Source organism: Hyperoodon ampullatus (assembly GCF_949752795.1).
Source record: "Hyperoodon ampullatus genome assembly, chromosome: 4".
In the NCBI taxonomy this organism is placed as follows: Eukaryota; Metazoa; Chordata; class Mammalia; order Artiodactyla; family Ziphiidae; genus Hyperoodon; species Hyperoodon ampullatus.
Window position 1 is genome coordinate 63572470 of NC_136917.1, and position 18008 is coordinate 63590477.

The window sequence follows — 18008 nt, forward strand, 5'->3', positions numbered from 1 at the left end:
CTTCGCTCGCGGCTTCTAGGCTTTTCAGGTCTGGGGTCTTTAATTCAGCTTAGGACAGCCCCCGCCTGAAGGACCCTCGCAGGCCGTGGAGTACCACAGCCAGTCCTCCGTTCCCGCTTTGAGGAGACCGAGCCGAGCTTTCGAGGGAGGGGGTGAGAATCAAGGCCCGCCGCGCCTCGCCTCGCCCCGCCCCGCCGCGTCTCCGCCTGGCCCGCCCGGCCTGCCTCCGCCTGCCGTCAGGCGATCTCGGCGGCCAGCCCCGCCGGCTCTGTGACGTAACGGGCGCCAGGGTCCTCGGCGCCTGCGCCCGCTCGTATAAAGGCAGACGACGCGCCGCTCCGCAGTGTTGGCCTTGTTCTCTGCTTTTCTGTGTTTTTTTTTTTTTTATTTGCAGACCTCGCCCTGCTCTCATCAGCCTCTGGCCCGCCATCTCCTTGAATCCTAACACTGTGAGTAGCCGCCAATGGAGCTGGGAGGGGCGGTGGCGCCGCGGATTGCGAGCTGGTGGCCGCACCGCTGGTGCTTTGGCCCTGCTGGAGGCGGGAGGCACCTGGGCCTGGCCTTCCCTCAGGGTGTTTGGAACCCGTTGTCGGCCTTGTGCTCCCACCCCGCCCCTCGACTCGGCGAGGCCTCCTCTAGCCTCGCGTCTTCAAGGCGCCCCGTGGGTGCCCAGGCGGGCGGCCGGGAGGGAGAAGGTGCAAGCCGAACCCGAGATTAGGCCTTCTCTGTACGGGGCGACCGTCAGCTGTGGCGGAGCTCGGCTGAGGGCCCAGGCTGGGGCCGGGGGCCTCGCTTGGCGTTGAGCCTGCCAGCCACTGGCACCCAGGGCGAGGGTGGCGGCGGAGCTTTTAATGGAGTTACCGGGGCTGTCGTGAGCGTAGGCGTGTGTCCGTGTTTGTTGTTTTGGTGTCCGGAGGAAGCGTGGCGGTGGTAGTCCGGGAGCGCTGGATTCTTGGCACCCATCCTTTTCTCGCCCCTGTATCTAGCGTCGCTAGTCACCGGTCCTGGCTAACTGTGCTGGGTCCGAATCTTGGCAGAGAGCCGCCTGGTCCTTCGGAATATTTCTCTCCCATTACTTTGCCACAGCCTGGGCTTGCTGAAACCATTGTTGTAATGGCAGATGCCATCGTCATAGTGGTGTGGCTTTTAGGTGCTCTAACTCCTAACTCGAGGTGCCTGGTTTTTGAAGGGGTAGGACATTCACCTGCTTCGGTTTACTTTCTTAATGGAGACTTCAGGTTTAGGTTTTGGGTCATGATTTTTTTCATCAGAGCGTTACAGTAGAATGTTTCTGTGTCATAGAGCAATGCAGATTTCACTCTACCCTCTAAAAAGAGGTGTCAGAATTTCGAGTCTCTTAAAACAGGTTTTTTCCTTTATGGTGTTGATAGAACCCACTCAGAGAGAGTGATTTACAAGTACTGGAGCATAAGGAATTGAAGGAATGGTCTTGAAAGCACGTCAAACAAAATTTCACCCATCGTTATACGAAAATTTTGCTCTGAATTCCAGCTGTAAAACACTAAAAAAGTTGTCTTTGAGTACCAAGTTTAGCGTTACAAAGTGCATCGAATTACAGATTAACCGATTGTTTCTCTGCTATTTATTAAGATCTCAGCTCCCTTAGGAGTAACCTAATAGACGAATTTGACTATGACTAAGCAGATCTTGCTGTTTATCAAAAGTTATTTGAAATATGAAATATTTGTCTTGCTTAAAAGTAATTTTATCAACTGTGTTGCCAGACTCTTGATTCTATAATGTTCACTCCAGTACTGTGGAACATAAAAAGATCATAGAATGTTTCGTAATTAAAAATTGAGCTCACGTTAAAATATTTCTTTTGGGGATACCTTTTGTTATTGCCTTGTCACAGAGAAGGTCCTCTGCTCTGGGTCCTTCTTCATGGAGCAGGACAACTGCATTATTGGCAAGTACTGAGCAACACGGAAAAGCAGACATATATGTGAACTGTAAAATGAAATCTGATTCACTCCACCCATGGATGGGTGAGAGCTGGATATTTCAATGGCTGGTTTTAAAACAGCTTTACCTTTTTGCTTCCTTGCCTTAACAGCTTGTTGTTTGGGAAATGGAGACAATTGGGGAAAGCGGAATGAATATTTTAGCTGATTTAATGGGTCTTAAGTCTTGGGACCTAAAAAGGTTCGATCAGTGTTTTAAATGCCAAATTCTATGTTTTTAAGTTATAACGACATCGCAGGATTATGATGGACCTTTAAAAAAATCTGTACTTGAAATTTAAAGAGGTTTTGAATTTTTACAGTCAGGTATTGTTGCCGTTCCCCCCTCCCCTGCGCCACTCCCCCAAGAATCTGAATATGGTAAGAAATTGCTGGCTTAGAAGCTTAGAACTTTTAATTTTAAAGAGGTGTTTTTTTGTTTGTATGTTTTGGTTTTTTTGCCAAAACTCAAGTCTTTTGAAGTTAATTGCTTAATTAACTTTTATGTAAGAGGTGTCTTTTTCCTAATGACTCATAATTAATCTGAGTTAATAAATACATTTTTGGCACAAGTAATAGGTTATTACTATGAGGACTTTGGCAGGAGATCTCAAACTTGGACACCTGGACAGTCAGTAATGAAAGGTAAAAAGGACTCTGAAATTTACTAGGTTTACAACATCTGCTTAACCTTAAAATATTTTATTCTTTTGTGTATGGTCTTGCATTGATCCAAACATAAATAAGTATATCCTGATCTACTCTTTGGATCTGAACTCATTTTTCACTGGTAAGTCTCACTGTGGGTAAATTACTATCTTATCTAGTAGCTTTGTTTATTTTGGACTCACCTCCCTCAGGTTTGCAGGTGGAGTAGTCAGTGTGCAGTGAAAGCAGAAAGGCGGGCAAAGAATAAGTCCATTTTAGATACATTTCGCATCAAAAATATAAAGTGTTAATTCTAAAACTTACACTAGAAATGAATTCACTAGGGCAGGCTTTAAAAGCTTCTGTTCCTAGGAGTTATACTTTGACAAAATTTTTATAGAAACACTTGTGTGCTAGCCTGTGAATAATGACTTAGTGTTTTATAGGGTTATATACTATAGGTCCTTAGGGTTTTACGGTTAATAAGTTAGAAGGTGTCTAACAGACTGTAGTTTGAAATGTAGTTTGTATAGAAGTAATATCTCTTAAATTTCAAATTCAATATAATACCTTTTTTTAGATGCCTTCAATTAAGTTGCAGAGTTCTGATGGAGAGATATTTGAAGTTGATGTTGAAATTGCGAAACAATCTGTGACTATTAAGACCATGTTGGAAGGTAAGTTTATTAGAAAACGTGGGTCAGGAGAAAGGGAAAGAAATGAGTAGCTTGATATAACCTGTGAACATCGAATCTACAGAAGTAACGATCTGTCAGAAAACTCTCAGGGGTATGAAGGGGTAAAGTTCACTTTTTTTTCTTTAAAGTATTAACTGCATTTTTTTTTTTTTGGTACAGGTCAATTTTTTCTGCATTTTTTGAATTACTGAGTTTTTTCCCTTATTAGGTAGATAATACCATAAGTTAATACTGAAATGATTTCCAAGCCTCAGACAATGGCCCATTTCTCTTTCAAGTAAATTTGTGTTCATAATTTCTAATGACAAAAACTAATGCCTTTGGAAAAGAGATACCTTATATATGGTAGCTAAATAGAACACCTTGTTTCAACAGCGGGAGTAAGCTGAGTAGATTGTAAACTGAGTAGATGTCTGTTTCTTTCTTTCTTTTTTTTTTTAACCAAGTCTTCCCTTTTTTCTGTTTTGTCATTCCTCTGAAACTGCTGCAAAGCATATATGCAGTGCATCAAAGAAGGAAGGCAAGAAAACAGGTCCTGCAACGTTTTGAAACTTTTACTAGTTAACATGGATCTCTCTTTTTTAAAATAATTAATTAATTAATTAATTAATTTTTGGCTCAGTTGGGTCTTCGTTGCTGCGCGCGGGCTTTCTCTAGTTGCGGCGAGTGGGGGCTACTTTTCCTTGTGGTGCGCGGACTTCTCATTGCAGTGGCTTCTCTTGTTACAGAGCATAGGCTCTCGGTGCACAGGCTTCAGAAGTTGTGGCTCGTGGGCTCTAGGGCGCAGGCTCAGTAGTTGTGGCGCACGGGCTTAGTTGCTCTGCGGCATGTGGGATCTTTCTGGACCAGGGCTCAAACCCACGTCCCCTGCATTGGCAGGTGGATTCTTAACCACTGCGCCACCAGGGAAGCCCTGGATCTCTAATTAGTATTATCAGTGGGTTGGTAGACATTAATAGTATATGGAGACATACAAATCAGTTTCTAGAATTGGTGGGAAAAAAACAGTAGTAATAAGAATGTTCTTCAGTACATTTGTCTCCATATCTGCAGGGGACTGGTTCCAGGACCCCCTATGGATACCAAAATCCATGGATACTCAAATCACTTATATAAAATGGTGTAGTATTTGCATATAACCTACATACATTCTCCCTTATACTTTAAATTATCTCTAGATATTTATACCTAATAACACCATAAATGCTATGTAAATTCAAATTTAGCTTTTTGGAACTTTCTGGAATTCTAAAATTTTTATTTTTTAATACTTTCTATCCACGGTTGAATCCGAGGATGTGGGACCTGCAGATACGGAGGGCTGAGTGCACTCAAATATCAAAAGTTTTTGTTTATCTGTAACTTATAGATATTTAATTAAAGAGTTATATGCCAAGCATTAGCGGGAGATATAGTAGTCAGTGTCCAATGAGAGCAGAAAGGCAGGCAAAGAATAAGTCCTGGTGCTGGTGAAAAGAAGGTAAGTGAGAAGTGGTCTTTGCTCTTGAAGGATTTATAAACTAGGCAGGGAGATAGACACCAAACAAGGCTAACGGTCACATGGTATAATTAGTGCGTTAATAAAATTGTGCCAAGTGGTGCTATGGGAACTTCTTGGCTGATGTTATTCTTTAGGCTTGTGGAGAGAGTGCAGTGTATAGTACTAGTGAGGTGATATTTCAAATCTAGTAAAATTAAGATGTTTTGGGAGATCATTGTGAGGTAAAGTAGACAGGATGTGTTTTTAAAAAATTGAGGTTTTTAGTTGGGGTTGTGATCGTGATACTTGTAGTTGATAGAGCTGAGGAACAGGTTCGAGGGGAATGGAAAGAAAATGACTTTGAGCTTGAACATGTTGTGTATGTTAGAGATTCCCTCAGAAGATCTTTGTGATAAGCTACTAGTCAGTTGAGTATGTGGATCTTGGTCCCTGAGTTGTAGGCTGCTGGAGATAGACTGACTTTGTATGGTGGGTTATAGGAGTATGTATATATATATATATATATATCTGTGGAAGTAAATGAGCTTGGCAGGTGGCCATATTGGGGCCAGGATGGGCTGTTAAGAGTGAAGTCAGAAGTGGAGAATATGTGGAGTAGGAAGCCAAGGGAAAAGGGAGGCATTTTGAAGTGACCAGAGTGATTATCAGATTCATATACTGCAGACTGGTCACTTGGGATTTCAGGGATAATAAGTTAGAAGACTTCTAACAGCAAGTATTAGGTGTGGTAGAGGCAGAAGCTGCGCTGCAGAAGGTTTGTCTTCTGTTTTCTAATAGAAAATAAAAGCTGAACATATTCTTTTCGGTTTTCTTTTTAGTCTTTTTCCTGTTTTCTTTTTTTCTTTTTTTTTTTTTTTGTGGTACGCGGGCCTCTCACTGTTGTGGCCTCTCCCGTTGCGGAGCACAGGCTCTGGACACGCAGGCTCAGCGGCCATGGCTCACGGGCCCAGCCGCTCCGCGGCATGTGGGATCTTCCTGGACCGGGGCACAAACCCGCGTCCCCTGCATCGGCAGGCGGACTCTCAACCACTGCGCCACCAGGGAAGCCCCTTTCCTGTTTTCTAATAGAAAATAAAAGCTGAACATAAAGTTGTTTTTGGTAATTGACACCAGTTATGTGGCACTTACAGTCCTGCACCCTGGTGACTTACATAGATTACTTCTATTAAGTTGTAACCCCCTTGGTACAACCCACAGTCACTGTTCATCAAGTACTGTGTTGAATGAAGAACTATAGTATGGTCACTGATAAAAGAGTGTGAAAGTTATCCAGGTGTCCCTAAAGGCAGGTGAGTAAGGCTTTATCTAGAAGATGTAGAAACTGATAACAAAATTGCTGCCTGAATACTTGCTTTATTTCATCTTAGTTGGTGCCTGGCACACTAATCTCTCCTGTGCTGCTTCAAAGAAGCATTTGCCAGTGTAGGAACATAGGGCTGCTTGAAGGTTTTCTGCCAACTTTGATCAATGAAGCAAGTGGATGATAGATAGCAACAGTTAAAATGTTTCTTTCCTTTCATAGCTTTGGGCATCAGAGGTGAATGGCTTTATCTTAAGTACCAGTGGTTTATATAGAATTCTAGCCTCTTGAAGACTGGAGTGTATTGAAATAAAATCTTCTAATCAGTGGACAATCAGAAGTGAAAATCTTGGCATGTGTACACATGGATTGACTCATTTCTTCAGGTCCAGGTTGTGGTATCAGGATACAGGTGTCTTTCAGAAGTCCTTGAAACTAAATAGCTTAAAGGAATGACTGTTGGTACTTGTGCATTCAGTCTAAAAGCAAAAACCATTTCAAATCCTCAGTTTAAATGCTAGAGAAGTGATCCTTTACAACTCTAAGGCCCTTATTTTTAATGTGACTTAAGCCTTCTTCCAAATAACATTTGTATCTAAACAAGCTGGTCTTCTGTATTTCATTTCCTCTAATCTGTTCATTCCCCAAACACATGTATTTTCCATAGTATAAATTCTTTTTCTCCCCTCTGAGTTAAAAATACTTCATACTAGTTCAAGAAAACCGTAAGTGGCTTGATCCAAATTGAAATATTGTCATTTTATAGTTTTACTCTCAGCAGAGAAGGGATCAGGTAAAGGCATTGGTGGGGAGGAATAGAGGGGAGATGAGTGAAGGTACTCATACAGGAAAATAGGATACTTTTTGAATATACTCTCATCTTTACCACTCCACTGGAGAAGCTTGTTAAACTCATTGATCTCCATGTTGTCAAGTGCATTGTTTCATTTCTCATCTAGACTTATTGATAGCCTTTGACAGTAGATCAGTCCCTTCTACATTTGGCTTTCAGGATACTTAATACTTAGCTCACTGACAACCTGTCTCCCCATCTTTAAAGCCTTCATTTCCCTGGAGTTTGCTTAATCATTGTACCTCTTCACTGTATCAATACTCAGTCATTCCCTTGGTTACCTCAGCTAGACTCATAGTGTTATAAATCATTTATACATCATTTCCCAAACTTACCTACAGTTCTAATCTCTTCTTTTGATTTTTAGACTTGCATATTTAACTTCTTGGTCTACCATTGAATATCCAATAGATATCTCAAACTTATTAAACTAGAATTGTTTTCTTTTTTTAAATTTATTTTTGGCTGCATTGGGTCTTCGTTGCTGCGTGCGAGCTTTCTCTAGTTGCAGTGAGTGGGGGCTACTCTTCGTTGTGGTGCACAGGCTCCTCATTGTGGTGGCTTCTCGTTGCAGAGCACGGGCTCTAGGTACGTGGGCTTCAGTAGTTGTGGCGCACGGGCTCAGTAGTTGTGGCACATGGGCTTAGTTGCTCTGCGGCATGTGGGATCTTCCCGGACCAGGGCTTGAACCCGTGTTCCCTGCACTGGCAGGCGGGTTCTTAACCACTGTGCCACTAGGGAAGTCCCCAAACTAGAATTCTTGATTCCCTGCCCTCTAAAACAAGTTCTCTGACAACCTTCCCCATATCAATTAGTGGCAACTCCAGTGGCAGCTCCATCCATCTGGTTCCTCATGTTATAAGCCTTAGCCATCGCTAACTCCTTTCACATTCTGCTTTCCATCTGTCGGCAAATCCTGTTGCCTCTCACTTCAAAATGCATACAGAATTGGACTATTTCTTCTGCCATAGCTATATACCTTGTACAAGCCACTTGTACTTGCCTGGATCATTGCTAGCCCCATAATTGGTTTCCCTCTTTCCCCTCCTGCTCTCTGCTATCTCTTACCAATATAGTAGCCAAATTGCAGAAGGCCCTATTAGGGCCCTGTCATCTCCTTTCAACCTGGCTAACTCTGCTTTTGTAACACTAGATTCCTTAGTGTTTTTAGGACACTATCAGAAGGCCTTTGCATTTGCCATTTCCTCTGCTAGGTGTTCTCTCCTTTAGGATTTTAATTAAAATGTCATCTTCTCTGTGAGGCATCCTGAGCAACTCTATCTAAAATTGCAATAGTTCCTCCCATCCTCCTGTATTCATTGCTGATTCTTCCCTGCCTAGCACAGCTATATATTAGGGACTCAAATGTATGCCTCAGCACTTAACCGTGTCAGCATAACTGGTGCTGTGCTACAACCAGTATAGCAATGCAGTACTTTTGACCTCTGATCTTGGTACTTCTGTTACATAAGTTTCTTTGGCAGCTCTTTTTTAGTCCTGTAGAAACTGAAGGATGGACCCATTTGGGTTCTACTCTTATTTAGAATCTTTAAGTAACATACGGATTTTAAGTTTTCTCTTTGGAGCTCAGCAACCACTTTGATAGTCTAAAAGTTAGGACTTTTTATTAGAGAAACCTATATATTCAAAATTATAAGTAGTATGTATGTGATGAATAACACTAAAGGATATATGTTGAAACTACGTCTCTCAACCCATGTTCTCATTAACTACCTTAGACATAATATTAACAATTCCTTGTATATCCTTTTGAAGATATTTTAAATATAAATATAAGTATATTCCTATTTTTATTCAGGTAACATTTATCTTTTATACCTGGCTTTTAAAAACTTTAATCTTGAAATCAGACCAGTATGTATGGAGCTGCCTGCCTTGTTTTTTGTCAGTGGCTGCACGATGTGTTGTGTGTGTGTGTGTGTGTGTGTGTGTGTGTGTGTGTGTGTGTACATTTTTGGGCTTCAGATTTTAATAGATTAAGATTCTGTTACTTCTGCAATACCTCACATTGTTTTATTTTCCTAAGTGCAATCCATCTAGAGTTTGGTATAAAGAGTAAGGGTAAGCGTCTAGCTTTAATTTTTTCCCAGGTGGTTACCCAGTTATCTCAGTCCCATTTATTAAATTACTTTTCCTCCTAATGAAGAAAACTCTTTTTATGTAATCCTATATTTGTCTTCTCACACATTTTTATATAGTTTTGGGTGGTTCATGGACCTGTTGCTAGGAACCGCCAGTTTTAAATACTTTCAAGAGAACTATTCTTAGTAAAGTACTTTTATAGTCTTTCAGATAACATGTCTTACAAGTTACTTGTTTGAAACAGCCTGGTTGTTATAGTGGGGCTAGAAAATAATGGCAACTCTCTTCTGGTTTACTTAGATTTGGGAATGGATGATGAAGGAGATGATGATCCAGTCCCCTTGCCAAATGTTAATGCAGCAATATTAAAAAAGGTAAGGTAGCAACTATACATATATATACATATATATATATATATATATCCCTTTTCTCATTAACAATATCCTGGTGATATTTCTATATTGATATATAGATACCTTCCTTAAAAACAAAACAAAAACAATAACTATATAGTAAGATTATGACTAAGATATTTATTTTAGTTTAACCAGGCCCTATGAATATTTAAGTTGTCTAGTCTTTTTCATTAACACATTTAAATCATTGAAATATAATGGTATGTGCTTAGCAAAAAGGGAAATTTTTTTGTATTGCTTGTCTACTGAATGGGTATGCCTCAAAAAGAGTTTGAGGGACTTCCCTGGTGGTCAGTGGTTAAGAATCTGCCTGCCAGTGCAGGGGACATGGGTTCGAGCCCTGGTCCAGGAAGATCCCACATGCCGTGGAGCAACTAAGCCCGTGCACCACAACTACTGAGCCTGTGCTCTAGAGCTTGCGAGCCACAACTACTGAGCTCACGCGCCTAGAGCCCGTGCTCCGCAACAAGAGAAGCCACCACAATGAGAAGCCTGCGCACCACAACGAAGAGTAGCCCCTGCTCGCCGCAAGTAGGGAAAGCCCACACACAGCAATGAAGACCCAATGCAGCCAGAAATAAAAAAAAATTTAAAAAAAGGAGTTTGAGAACAAGATACGTGCTTTTTTTGGTTTGTTTCTTTTTTTTTAGTTGATCACCTTACCCTGTGTCTAAGCATAAACAGCCCTCTACATATTTTTTTTGGCTGCATTGTGCACAGCTTGCAGGGATCTTAGTTCCCCGACCAGGGATTGAACCTGGGCCCATGGTAGTGAAAACACCGAGTCCTAACCATTGGACCACCTGGGAATTCCCCAGCCCTCCACATTGAATAGGATTTTAGTGTTTCAGAGCATATGGCTCCTTAATAGAGCCAGCTGTTTAACTGAATGCTCTTCTGAAGAAACAGCAGCCAGTTTCCACATTGCAGGGAAAACTGGCTAGGCTTAGAGATGGGAACGATCATTTCCAGTTGGCCCCTTCCTAAGGAATTTTCAGAGTCATTGACCATATGCAGTTGCATTTTATGCTTTCTCTTGACCCTGCATATTTTTCCATATTCTTACCATGATTGGCTATTACCAATCTTTTTAATATCCCTAGTCTGGGTAAAAAGCCCTTTGTAACCACTATTCTGTATTCTGTCTCTGTGAATTTGACTATACTGGGCTATCTTATAAAAATGGGATCATAGGATATTCTTTTGTGTCTGGCTTATTTCGCTTAGCGTAATGTTTTCAAGGTTCATCCATTTTGTAGTCTTAATAGGCTTTTTATAGGAGTTCTTTATGTAGTTTTTACCACTTTGCTTGTCTTAGGTCAATTCACAGGTTTATATTTTTATCTAGTTAGATCTCCTTTTTTTATTATTTTTTATTTATTTTTGGCTGCGTTGGGTCTTCGTTGCTGTGCGCGGGCTTTCTCTAGTTGCGACGAGCGGGGGCTACTCTTCATTGCGGTGCGCGGGCTTCTCATTGCGATGGCTTCTCTTGTTGCAGAGCATGGGCTCCAGGCAGGCAGGCTTCAGTAGTTGTGGCTTGCGGGCTTCAGTAGTTGTGGCTCTCAGGCTCTAGAGCGCAGGCTGAGTAGTTGTGGCACATGGGCTTAGTTGCTCCGCGGCATGTGGGATCCTCCCGGACCAGGGCTCGAACCCGTGTCCCCTGCATTGGCAGGTGGATTCTCAACCACTGAGCCACCAGGGAAGCCCAGATCTCCTTTCTGACTTCTGGGTTTTGTGTTGCAAATTAACATTCTGTCTTATGCTAATGTAATATGCTTCTAAAAGGACTTTTACTTGCATTCATTCAAATTCCAGGCATTTTTTAGGTGCTGGAGGTACAACAGTGAACTAAAGAGACAAGATCTGTTCTTAGGTAGTTTACATTCTGAAGGTGTGTGGGAAGCATACAACACAAATATGTCAGATGGAGAAGCTGTGGACTATAAGTGGGATGGTAGGGGGGAGTTGGCTATTTGTAAAATAAAGATGGTCAGGAAATGCCTTACTGTGAGAAGTGGATCTTTGAACAGCGACATGAATATGTGGGGGAAGAAAGCTCTGGGCAATGGGAGTAAGTGCAGTGACCCTAAGATAAGAGCATGTCCTGTCTTTTGAGGTAAGGCAGGGAGGCTAGTGTGGTGGCTAGATCATAGTGAACAGGCAAGGAAGTAGAGGTTAGAGTTAACGGATTGGGTGAAACAGGGCCACCTAGAATAATTTTTTTCCAACCTATTTGCATTATTACTTATCAATATTTAAAGTTAAGTATATTTACTGATTATATGACCCCAAAACTGTAAAAGCGTAAAGTAAAATTTCCCTTCCTTGTCTCTCCTCTGACCAGAAACTCCCATCAGCATTAATTTCTTACGTAGCCTTTTTTTTTTAAAGCTTTTTTTTTTTTTTTTTTTTTTTTTTTTGCGGTACGCGGGCCTCTCACTGTTGTGGCCTCTCCTGTTGCGGAGCACAGGCTCCGGACGCGCAGCCTCAGCGGCCATGGCTCACGGGCCCAGCCGCTCCGCGGCATGTGGGATACTCCTGGACCGGGGCATGAACCCGTGTCCCCCGCATCGGCAGGCGGACTCAACCCCTGCACCACCAGGGAAGCCCTGGTTTCTTTCTTATACTACTGGAATACTTCTTAAAAGGCTATTTAATTAAAGCCCTTTATGCTTGGCTTTTTCTTCTAGAAGTAGTTCTTTCCCTTTTTTGTATCCTGGTAGTATAATTTCTCAGTTCTCCCACTTTCTCTCAGCATTGTTTATTCCCCCAACGTTATAATATTAAAAAAAAAGTTAATCATACAGAAAAGTTAAATTATACAGCAAACACCCATTTTCTTACCACTTAGATTCTGTAACTTAACACTTTCAGTGTAGATTGTGGTCTATATGATGGTGCACAGTCTAGCTAATCAGCTTCTGGAAACTTTAATGTGTTCATTCCACTACTAAGGGAACTTTGGGCTTTTCCTGCATTGTTCTTATACTGGATAGTGTTGTGCATGTGTCTAGGGTGTTTAGAATTGCTTGGTGATACGGTATGCACATATTCAGCTTCCCTAGGTACTCCTAGGTTACTTTTCAAAGGGATTATACCAATTCACACTCTACAGTAGAAAAGTTCATGTTATCCTCACACTGTTGCCAATGATTAGTATTGACATCTTGATTTTTATTTATCTTTTGGGGGTACAGTCTAAAGTAGTATCTGTAGTGTTAATTTTGCATTTAATGAGGCTGAGCATTTCCTCCATTTTGACTATTCATATTCAGATTTATTTTGTAAATTGCCTGTTCATATCTTTAGCCCATTTCTGTGTAGAGATTTTTAAGATTTTATATTTTATAAGGTAATCCATTGCTGGCATGTACATGTTGCAGGTATTTCCCAGTCATTGTCCTGTCTGACTTAATGTGTTTTTTTGTACAGGAGCTTTTTAGTATGGTCAAGTATAGTAATCTGTCTTCATGGTTCGCTGTTATCTAAGATCTTCCATGAACTCTAGGGTTGTGCTTTTCATGCTGGGCTACTAACTTTATTATTCAAGTTGACTTACAGTTAGTTCTTAGCCCCGTGTAGGAATAACCTTGCCCCAGCAGTGGAATGAAGTACCTTGTTATAAAATGCCATATAGGAATGAACTTTTGTTGTTGTAGGTCATTCAGTGGTGCACCCACCACAAGGATGATCCTCCTCCTCCTGAGGATGATGAGAACAAAGAAAAGCGAACAGATGATATCCCTGTTTGGGATCAAGAATTCCTGAAAGTTGACCAAGGAACACTTTTTGAGCTTATACTGGTATGTTTTTAATGCATAGTATAAGATATTTCTAGTCCATACCTTTAGCACTTTTCATAGAGTTAAATTTGTTAAATTCATTGATACTGAATTTTAACTCTAAACTCTGCAATGCTATATTTAAATCCATGTATCAGTAACCACATTAAATGTAAACGGTCTAAACACCACAAATAAAGGTTAGAGGTCATCACATTGGATAGAAAAGAGTTAGCTATTCTGTCTACAAAAAACTCACTTTAAATATAAAGACACAATTAGGTTTAAAGGGTGGAATAAGATAATATTATGCTAACAATAATAACCAAAAGAAAACTGGAGTGACTATATTAAAGTACATTTCAGAGCGAAGAATATTACCAGGATTAAAGAGGGTCATTGCATAATGATAAAGTGGTCTGTTCATTATTAAGAGGACATAAGAATCCTAAATGTTTTTCTACCTAAAAGCAGAACTTCCAGAAAGTGAAACAAAAACCAATAGAACTCTAAAGGATAAGTAGGCAAATCCACAATCATAGTTAGAGATTTCAAAACCTGTCTCTAAATAATTGATAAAACAAGTAGACAGAGAATCATAAGGATGTAGAAGACTAATGACAGCAGAATTCATATTCTTTTCAAGTGTATACTTCCAAGATAGACATGTTGTGGGCCTTAAAACAAGTCACAGGGGAACTTCCCTGGTGGTCCAGTGGTTAAGACTCCCGCGCTTCCATTGCAGGGGGTGCGGGTTCAATATCTGGTTGGGGAACTAAGATCCCACATGCTGTGTGGCACGGCCAAAGCAAAACAAAACAAAAAAGTCTCATTTGAAAGGTTTCAAGTCACACAAAATATGTTTTCTAATCACAGTGGAATGAAATGAGAAATCAGTAACAGAAAGCTATCTGGAAAATCTGCAAATATTTGAAAACTAAGTAACACATTTCTTAGTAATCAAGAATGATTACTGAAGAATGAGTCAACGAAGAAATCAAAAGAAAAGTTAGTATTTTAAACTGAATGGAAATGAAACACAACATACGAAAATCTGTGAGATGAAGCGAAAGTAGTAGAAGGAAATTGATAGCCCTAAACACCTATATTAGAAAAGAAGAGGGCTTCCCTGGTGGCACAGTGGTTAAGAATCCGCCTGCCAATGCAGGGAACATGGGTTCGATCCCTGGTCTGGGAAGATCCCACATGCCGCGGAGCAACTAAGCCCATGCACCACAACTACTGAGCCTGTGCTCTGGAGCCCGTGAGCCACAACTACCGAGCTCTTGTGCCACAGCTACTGAAGCCCACATGCCTAGAGCCTGTGTTCCGCAACAAGAGAAGCCACCACAATGAGAAGCCCACGCACTGCAACAAAGAGTAGCTCCCACTCGCCGCAGCTAGAGAAACCCACGTGTAGCAGCAAAGACCCAATGCAGCCAAAAATAAAATAAATAAATAAATAAATAAATAAATATATATATATATATTTAAATTTATTTATTTTTAGCTGCGTTTGGGTCTTCGTTTCTGTGTGAGGGCTTTCTCTAGTTGTGGCAAGCAGGGGCCATTCTTCATTGCGGTGCACGGGCCTCTCACTATCGCGGCCTCTCTTGCTGTGGAGCACAGGCTCCAGGTGTGCAGGCTCAGTAGTTGTGGCTCACGGGCCAAGTTGCTCCGCAGCATGTGGGATCTTCCCAGACTAGGGCTCGAACCTGTGTCCCCTGCATTGGCAGGCAGATTCTCAACCACTGCGCCACCAGGGAAGCCCCAAATAAATATATTTTTAAAGAAAAAAGAAAAGTTTCAAATCAGCAGTCTAAGCTTTTACCTTAAGAAACTAATGAAAGATGAATTTCATCCCAGAGAAAGGGAGTAGTAAAGGTAAGAGCAGAAATCAGCAAAATAGAAAACAGGAAAACAATAGAGAAAATCAAAGGAACCAAAAGTCGAATCGGAAGGTCAGTAAAATGTAATGCTATAACTACTTATGGGATCTTAGTTCCCCGACCAGGGATTGAACCTGGGCCCTTGGCAGTGAGATCATAGAGTCCTAACCACTGGACCACCAGGAAAATCACTGAATTCTTTAAATATTTTTGTCAAACACAAGCTTGTGTTTGTGTGTGTGCACGTGTACACAACTGCCAGTAGTGACCATTCTTTGACATTTGAGGTAGTGTAGTTTGCTGAATGTAGCGCAAGGACTCAATATTACAGAGGTATAACAAAGAATGGGACATACAATAATCTTTCACAGAAGAATTTGTCTGATTTATTTATTCATTTAATTTCTTAAAATTAACTAGTATTTTAAGCTAAGTTAGATATGGATTGTTAGTCACTGACTTTGGATTTAATTTAAAGCATCAAGTATACTTTAATGAAAACAACAATTACTTTACAGGCAGCAAACTACTTAGACATCAAAGGTCTGCTTGATGTTACCTGCAAGACTGTTGCCAATATGATCAAGGGGAAAACTCCTGAGGAGATTCGAAAGACATTCAATATCAAAAATGATTTTACTGAAGAAGAGGAAGCCCAGGTAGGTGGCTAACAGCTTGTTCTTGATCAAATGCTTTTCAAGAGAGACTAAAACCCATAGCATGCTAGGAAAAGAGGTATTTATATCAAGGAGTCTTGACTTTACCTGAGGGAAAATAGGTACCTTTTGTATGCTAAAAATATTCTGGTCTGTCTCTTAGTCTAAGCACTTAGATGATACTGTTCTTTTATAAGCATAAGAACAATTAGTTTTCATCCAAAGGTGCTGTTTGATATTTGTTCCTTAGCAGTTACTAGTTTTGGCACCTGGGACCTGACATGTAAGCCATCAATATTTGACTTCAGAAGAGCAGGCCCTATGGATTATGTGCCAGGATACTTCAGAGCAACTTAGTGAATGGGGAAGAAATGAATAGATCAGAATGATTTTGTTGATGCAGGTCATCTCTGGTGACTAAAGCTGTAATTGCCCATTGTCTTTGCTTTTCTTGATAATTTCAGCAGGGCACAATAAAAAACTGGGGAGGGAAAGAATGGTAACCTGGAAGCGTAATGTTAACCGGGTTTTTCCGGTTTTCCATCGATTTCCTTCTGACCCACCTCACAGGCTATTGATGAATCATTAGACAGTAGTCTTAGAAAAGACTACTTAAGGTACTTCCTTATATCTGTCTCTTCTTCTAGGTACGCAAAGAGAACCAGTGGTGTGAGGAGAAGTGAAATTTTGTGTCTGATGCTGTAACACTGTAAGGATTGTTCCAAATACTAGTTGCACTGCTTTGTTTATAATTGTTAATATTAGAAAAACAGTCCACAAATGCAGCAGCAAATCAGTTGTATTAGCAGAATGTTGTCCTCATTGCATGTGTAGTTTCAGTACAGATTCCAAACTTACGGCTCAGTTTCTTCTAGTATGATAAAAAGTTCTTTTTTCTTTGCTCTGAATAAAATTGAACTGTGGGTTCTCTATAGAAAGTGGCATTTTGGGCTTTCCCTCTTTTTGTAAAGCAATTTATGCCTAGTTTATGGTCCAGTTAACTTTAGTTTAGTGACTTTTAAAAGTTGGCATTGTAAATAAAACAACTTGCAAAAAATTTTCTGAAATAGAATTAACAACGTATTATCTTTATTCATGAGTTGGAAACTGGAAAAAGGCTGATTGAGGTAAATGTTATCAGAGTGGGGTTATCAGAATGGCTTCCAGCTTCCTGGAGTCCACTGGTATTGATTAGCCTGTATGTAGCAGGGCTCCCTTAATTGGATCTGAGGACTTATTTTTGCATTTTTAATCCTCTCAGCTTTGAATATGTTGGCTAGAGGCTCATTTACTACTCAGTTTGTGGTTTGGGAGGAAACAGAATTAGACAGTTAGCTGGCTTTTCTATTAAAAGAGACACTTAAAGAGACACTTAACCCATGTGGTGTGTCATCTTTTTATAATCAGTAATCCTATGTGGGGAAAACCATAAACACTACTTGCATGTAAAAAATAATTTAACTTTTAATGTTAAAATGTATGGCATTACCCAGAAAGCATCAGTCACGAATGCAAGATACTTTCAATAAAAAGTAAGTTACGTAGTAGGTAGTAAATGGTTTGCTTTTTGTGTATTTAAATGTTTCTCTTCACTTAATATTAAAAGTAAAGTTTACGTATGGTTGTTTAGTTGGAAAAGACTTGCAGGCAGTTCATGTCCTGGCTCACTGGAGGCTGCGACATAACAATAAGGTTCTGGTAGACTCTGTTCTAATTGTCTTCTAATTTTTTTTCTTTCCTCCTTGTGTTCCCTTTTTACTTACTTTCCCAGTTAGAATTAACTATATTCACATGTAGTCTTAATGTGTTCTCTTCATGTTTACTGTGAGCTCTTCTGGCTCAGATTATTACTTGACAGTAGTTTGCTTTTACTTCAACTCTTATTTGTCCCAAATCTACCTTTATAATAAAGTTCCATGTGCTGTCTCACATAAATCCCCATTTGTTGTCTGTACCAGAGATAGCAAACTACAGCCTGTGTGTGGGTGAAATCTAGCCTACAACCTGTTTTTGCAGTCTGTGAGTTAAAAATGGTTTTTACATTTTTAAAGGATTGGTAAAAAATAGACACACAAAGACTGTATTTGACCAAAAAGCCTAAAATATTTACTCTGGCTCTTCACAGAAAAAGATTGCAAACCCTTCGACTACTTCTGGATCCCTGATTCCCTTTACTCAGGAAGTAAGCTTGTTTTTCC

General features: G+C 40.5%; 1 protein-coding gene across 3 annotated transcripts; it reads left to right on the forward strand.

Annotated features, from left to right (window-relative positions):
- The first annotated feature begins 252 nt into the window (after positions 1-252).
- Positions 253-17733, forward strand: SKP1 (S-phase kinase associated protein 1). 3 transcript variants are annotated; one of them, XM_079703601.1, is made up of 7 exons: positions 253-449; positions 3193-3289; positions 9368-9441; positions 13143-13286; positions 15673-15813; positions 16458-16519; positions 17582-17733. In XM_079703601.1, the coding sequence occupies exons 2-6, from the start codon at positions 3193-3195 to the stop codon at positions 16491-16493; spliced, it is 492 nt and encodes a 163-aa protein (XP_079559727.1). In that variant the 5' UTR covers positions 253-449; the 3' UTR covers positions 16494-16519; positions 17582-17733. The 3 variants fall into 3 exon arrangements, with proteins under 3 accessions (XP_079559727.1, XP_079559725.1, XP_079559726.1); XM_079703599.1 differs by lacking the exon at positions 17582-17733 and having other exon boundaries at positions 16458-16752; XM_079703600.1 differs by lacking the exons at positions 253-449; positions 17582-17733 and adding an exon at positions 2526-2609 and having other exon boundaries at positions 16458-16752.
- Positions 17734-18008: the final 275 nt, after the last annotated feature.